At 35.1% G+C, this 6,292-nt stretch overlaps 1 protein-coding gene across 1 annotated transcript; it reads right to left on the reverse strand.

Annotated features, from left to right (window-relative positions):
• Positions 1-742: 742 nt before the first annotated feature.
• On the reverse strand, positions 743-2,033 carry LOC145099593 (uncharacterized). The gene is made up of 4 exons (XM_079037142.1): positions 1,787-2,033; positions 1,465-1,652; positions 1,186-1,419; positions 743-1,084 (listed from the first exon to the last, which is right to left on the reverse strand). The coding sequence occupies exons 1-4, from the start codon at positions 2,031-2,033 to the stop codon at positions 743-745; spliced, it is 1,011 nt and encodes a 336-aa protein (XP_078893268.1).
• Positions 2,034-6,292: the final 4,259 nt, after the last annotated feature.

The raw sequence follows: 6,292 nt of genomic DNA on the forward strand, positions 1-6,292 counted from the left end.
TTGTTTTTTAAATTTTGCATTAATTACAATATGGTCCTGTTGTTTTTAGTTTTGCAATAATTACAGTTTGGTCCTTGTTGATTTAATTTTGCAGTACTTATATTTTCGTTCATGTTGTTTTAAATTTTGCAGTAATTACATTTTGGTACCCGTTGTTTTTAGTTTAGCAATAGTTACAGGTTACTCCTTGTTGTTTTAAATTTTGCTTTAGTTACAGTTTGGTCCTTGTTGTTTTAAATTTCAGCAACATACTTTTTGGACAAATCTTTTTAGCAACATAGTTTGTAAACAAACGTATTTATAGCAACATACTTTGTAGAAAAATCATTTTACCATCATACTTACTAAACAAATTATTTTTAGTTACATACTTTTTAGAAAAAACTATTTAGCAACATCTTACAGCTTGTAATCAATAAAAATAAGAAAATTGTCAAAAGGACAAACTATTGTCATCAATTTTTTTCACATGGACCTCATGAAACTCCCAAGCTACCGCCAGATTTTGTTTTTTTTCCACGTTTCCTAAAATAAATAAAAACAATTTCAGCATTGTATATTTTTTGATATCTATTTATGAAATAAGACAAAATAAATGTAATTTTGAGCAACCTTGTAGACGTGGATGTTTCACTTGGATCAATACTTTGGGATGCGGTATTTTTGCAAGTCTTTTCACGGTGTCCATACTCACCACATCGCGGACACATGTGCCTTCTTTTAGGCTCATCCGAGGGTTTAATTATATTTTTTTGGGTCTTCCAGGCGGTCTTTTCATGAGAGGTGGGTAAATTTTCTCCCCATCTTTTTTAATCCAATGATCCTTTCCGGGCATCAGAGCAATTTTGAAAGCATATGCTTCTTTAAATTTTTGTATACTAAAATATTGATCAACATATTGGGCCCAAATAACATCCCTTGTAAAAGCAATAAAAGCCGCTGAATGTACAAATGGAAACCCCGTAACTTGCCACACTCGACAACCAAATTTTCTTGTGTCTTGGTTGACTTCCAAGCGCATTCCATTGAACTTCACCTCAACTTGATTATCACCGCTTCCACATACTTCATACTCGCCCAAGTTCTACATGAAAGATAAACAAACATTTATTATTGAGATCTATATGCATCATCCAAGTTTAAAAAATATGCATATATAATTGAACTATAACTTAACATACTTACCTTAGAGATGTCATTGAGACGAATCATAGCATTAGGAACAAATACACCGTTCCATCTTTTCAGTAACATCCTCTTCTTGTCAAACCGTTTCATAAGCTTTTCTCTAATTGCATCAAGTAGATCAAGCACATGTTTATAATGTGTTGCACCAATCCAAGAATTAAACGATTCCGAAATATTATTAGTGATGTAATCACACTTGGATGGTGTTTCAAACTTGCTTCTACTCCATATCTTTTTGTGGTTGTTATTTAGATATTTAATGGCATCTTAACTTACATCAGCAATGTCCTTCAATAATTTGTCATGCTTGGTAGGACGGTAGGTTTTTGCCGCACACCAAAGTTTCTTGAAGAATTCATCACGAAATTGTTTCTTGAAATTGCTATATAGGTTTCGTACACATTCTCTATGCTCAGCATTAGGAGAAATGTGCATCGCAGCTACTTCTAACCCTTTTTCCATGTCTGATGAGATCACAAGACCATCAGCATCCCAATTGCTTTTTTAAGTAATTTAAGAAACCATGTACATGATTGTGTACTCTATAATTCAAGCACAAAATAAGCTATTGGAAAGATGGAATTGTTATCGTCAATACCAGTTGCAACAACTAGTACACCAGTGAACTTTCCTTTTAAATGGCAAGCATCAAGAGAAATATAAGGACAACAACCACCAAGAAACCCTTCAGAACAAGCTGCTAGAGAAATAAAAAACCTTTTGAATCGTTTCTTGTCACCAGCAATATCAAAGTCAATTTCCACAATGCTTCCTTCATTCCTAATTAATAGTTCTTCTCTAAATGCATCCAACTTCATGAATGATTCTTCCCACTTACCATACATATCAGTACACTACTAGAAAAAGTCCCTTTAATGACGCACAAACAATGACACTCGCTGATAGAGGACGTACATTCATGCGTGCCCTAAAAAATAATGTCAGTTTTGCAAAATTTGAGGGATAGAGGCCACGCATTTGTGCGTGCCCGTAAAATTAGTGTCAGAATGGAAAAAAAGGAAATGCGAAGGGCGCGTTTCATAAAATGTGCGTCGTCTAAATGTGTCGCTTTATAAAGTTTAATGAAGCACGCGTTTTTAAGGCAGGATTTCACCCGCCTATTGAATCCCAAAAATTAACCCCCCCTCGCCTCTCTTCTAATTAGCAAGAAAAAGCCCTAGGGCCTTCGTCTTCTTCTTCTTTAAAGTTATCAATCAAAAATTAAGCAACATTCTCTTCCATTTTGATTTAGATCGATAGTTCACTAAAATGCTGGGTATGAGTTTTTGGATAACGCTTCTGATGATTCCGATGATGTATCAGTTCGTCCGATTGGATGCATATTTACTATTAAATTTGGTGATTTTCTTTTATGCATCACTACACTCTTCTGTTTCAATCATTCCAAGTTTATCCTATAACAAGGCTTCGGTGGTTTTATTAGCTAATGATCTCTTTCTAGATGTTAATCGATCTCCAGTTAATTCGTTAACCCCCTTTTTTTTAGGGTTTTCTGCTCCCCACATTTCTTGTTTCACGTTTGTCTCAACAAAGTCTTTACTCATGTTATTCGATTTCCCCCCTTTTAATTTCCATTTCTCTAGGGTTTGTTTGTTTGTTTGTTTCATAATGTTTTTTGAACAAGCGTCGACGCGATTCTTGTTTGTAGCTAAACAACCGTGAATTTGTTAGAGTGATTGGAAGAGGAAAAATAGAAGATAGAAAAAGAAGAAGAAGAAGAAGAAGAAGAAGAAGAAAAGAGAACAAATGGGATTTCTTCACCTGGTGTGTTAATCTGTGATCAGCTCTTCTGAGCGAAGAGAAGATCTGAGTCGATACAAGGGCAGCTATATCGTATCAGAATGAGGTTTAGATATGCATTTTACCTTCTTTCTAACTACATGTGCGTTTAGACTTTAGATTAATTGTGATATGCATTTTACCTTCTTTCTTATTTTTATTTTGATGTTATTTTTGGTATAAGGCAGCTATATCATATAAGAATGAGGTTTTTTTTGCCTTTTTTGAACCAATATGTAAGTTCATAATTTCCCAAACTCTTCTAAGAACGATTCCAATATTTTGGATTGTATTTTTCTTTCTTGGCTTCTTTTCGAAGAAAAGAACTTCCAACATATTATGCCAATTATGTGGACATTAGGGACTTATGCATCAGCTAGCAAACAGTTTGAATTCACATTTTTCTTAGATCAATTTGGCTCTTATGTTATGAATACATGTTTCTTAGATAAATTTGGCATCAGGGACTTATTATAGCATTATTTTTTTACCCTTCAAGATTTGTATTTTTAACTAGAACAAGGGTATTTTTGTAATTTTCTTGTCTACTGATGCTCTTTTTTTTAGTTCAAGTCCTCTCACAGAGGAGGATGGTATTGTAGATATAATGGGATGACATTATCAATTCGTATCTTCAATGCAGTCTCGTCTAAAGCAATGGATGATCCATTTGTGGTTCTAGAATCTGCATCAACACCTGTCACATCACCCCTAAGTGTTTTTATTGATCCACTGGAAACAGTTCACAAGATGAATAAATTCGGGAGCACTAATGTTGGAGTAAGTAGGGGTGTGTTTGATTTTGATTACATTGGCCCCTTTCATGGATTTGGTAAGCATGCACATGCATTCCCAACTGAGACAAATAACAAGGAAAAAGATCAAAGCCCTTACAAAGAAGGACTAAGAAGTTCAACTCGTAGAGACCAAAGAGACAAATCTTCTTTTAGATTTCCGGAGACCCAATCAGAGAAGGCACATGTAGAAGATTTTCAAGATTCTCAAGAAACTGCCTTTGACATGCCACCTGTCTCTATAACTTCTCATCGGTCTGTTGATCAAACTGTTTCTCCACCTTCATATACTGAGACAAGTTCTCAATAACTTGAATTTGAACAGCCATCTGATGATATATGGCTTATCGTATCAGAGATACCTCCATTCACACAAACTCAAGGTCAACAGGCTCGATTGTTGGCGACTCTTGCTCTTGGGGATTTGTTCCAGAATGAGACTTTGGCGCGATCTACTGATGCGGTTGTTGCGTGTCGGGCTTTGGTGAATTTGCTTGAAGACCAACCATCTGAAGAGAGAAAGTTGTGGTGATTTGTGCTTTGCAGAATCTTGTGATGTATAGTCGATCGAATAAAAGAGCGGTTGCGGAAGCTGGAGGGGTTCAGGTTGTGCTTGATTTGATTGGTTCGGGTGATACAGATACATTGATTCAGGCTGCAATGTTTATTAATCTTCTTTTTTCCAACAAAACCATCCAAGAATATGCATCTAGTGAGACTGTTAGAGCTATAACCGGTAAATCTTAATAAGTAAAAATTGAAAGTAGAATGCTATATTGCCTTTAATTTATCTCCTTCTGCTGATCTTTCATCTCTTATTGCAGCTGCTATCGAAAAAGATTTATGGGCAACAGGAACAGTCCATGAGGAATATTTAAAAGCCCTAAACGAACTTTTCGGAAACTTCCCACGTTTAAGAGCCTCTGAACCCGCAACATTAAGCATCCCACATTTGGTGACATCACTCAAAACCGGCTCAGAAGCAACACAAGAAGCTGCATTGGACGCGCTATTTATTCTGAGGCTAGCGTGGTCTGCATGCCCTGCTGATGTCTCCAGATCCCAATCAAACTTAAGGATCATTTTTACACCCTATGAAACAACTGAAGTAACGCTTCCTTCTTTCCTACTTGCAACTAGTCTACCAAAAAAATCTATAAAAGTATATTCAGATAGATGCTCCTTTTACATTAGACCTCTCACCATGCTTCCTGATCCTTCATTTACTATATTCTGTACACACCCTTTAGCCAAGATTCTGAATTGTATCATGAATCAGAATCATGTTTTAGTGAGAGCGTATCAAAGTGTAAGATTCAATTCCCAAATTATGTACTTGTAGCAAGTGTAAACATATATCCTCCCTCATATGAATATTATATAGTAATCAATCATAAGTATCTATTAGCATTAACTAAAATTTCTTCAGCTAAATAATAATAATTTAGATTATGTGATATTTTCTTAATATAAGGGAAGACCAAAGATAATTAAGACACAAAAAGAAAGGAGAAGTGGTACTGGTACGAATGATTAAACTTCGCACACTTGGAAACATCAAACTTATTAGTGAGCTTTTGAAGCAGAAAATGGTCCCTAGAAAGATCATGCATCACATTGTTCAGGTTTCATTTTTCATCTACTTCCATTTCTTTCTTTTATAATTTTCTACTTTCTTTCGCTATTTTCTTATTATAGTGGATTTGACATTATAGGAGGTTTTAGGAGCAGACAATAAAATTTGTCCAGAGAAGGAAAATGTAGAAGTCCCCCTCCCCCTGATTTTTCTTATTCATTTTATATGATTAAACTTCAAAATTAGATCTTAATTCCCTTAAAATTTAACTACATGATATGAGTAAAGTCCCCCCCCCCCTGCATACATCTTTGCAGCCTTCATACCAGCTCTTATGATAGCAGGGCTTTATTTCTTTGATCATAGTGTTACTTGACAGTTAGCTCAACAGAAAGAATTCAACCTCAAGAATCCTTCAGCCTATTACTTAATAAAAATTTGTAAATATAGTTAAACAAACTTTTACATGTTGGCAAGGTAACACTTTCTTATTTAATTCACAAAGTCAACATGTTGACAAGGTAACACTTTCAGAATCTTGTTTTGGGTCAAATAGTCTCTGAACACTACCAGTCATCTTGCACACAACCATCATCAACCTTGAAGTTTCCACCTGTCATCTGATAATTGTAGCTCCATCAATAGTATAAACTTGTATGAGACAATTATTTCCTTCAGGTTTATAAAGTAGGCACTTGTTTTAAGGTTTTGAACACTTTATATTAACAATTTTGTTTATCGTTTCAGTTATGAGGAAATTCAAATGATGCACATACCTCCTCCCTATGTTAGCTGTGTGGTAGGGTACTCAAACTGATGAAGTTTTCCCTAAAGCATGGCATGGATTGACGACTACTATTAGAGAATCAAATGCAACTTAGGTACTAGTTACTTCCTTTAAATTATACTCTCCTAAATCCTAACCTGGCTTACT

This window comes from Lactuca serriola, chromosome 4 (assembly GCF_051521515.1).
Source record: "Lactuca serriola cultivar US96UC23 chromosome 4, Lser_US96UC23_V15, whole genome shotgun sequence".
In the NCBI taxonomy this organism is placed as follows: Eukaryota; Viridiplantae; Streptophyta; class Magnoliopsida; order Asterales; family Asteraceae; genus Lactuca; species Lactuca serriola.

Excerpts from the sequence above, each read along its gene's own strand:
- LOC145099593 (XM_079037142.1), bottom strand. The coding sequence starts at position 2,033 with ATGTATGGTAAGTGGGAAGAATCATTCATGAAGTTGGATGCATTTAGA. Across the intron at positions 1,653-1,786 it reads TGTACTAGTTGTTGCAACTG|ACATGGAAAAAGGGTTAGAA; the intron begins GTATTGACGATA and ends TGATCTCATCAG. Across the intron at positions 1,085-1,185 it reads GTCTCAATGACATCTCTAAG|AACTTGGGCGAGTATGAAGT; the intron begins GTAAGTATGTTA and ends TCTTTCATGTAG.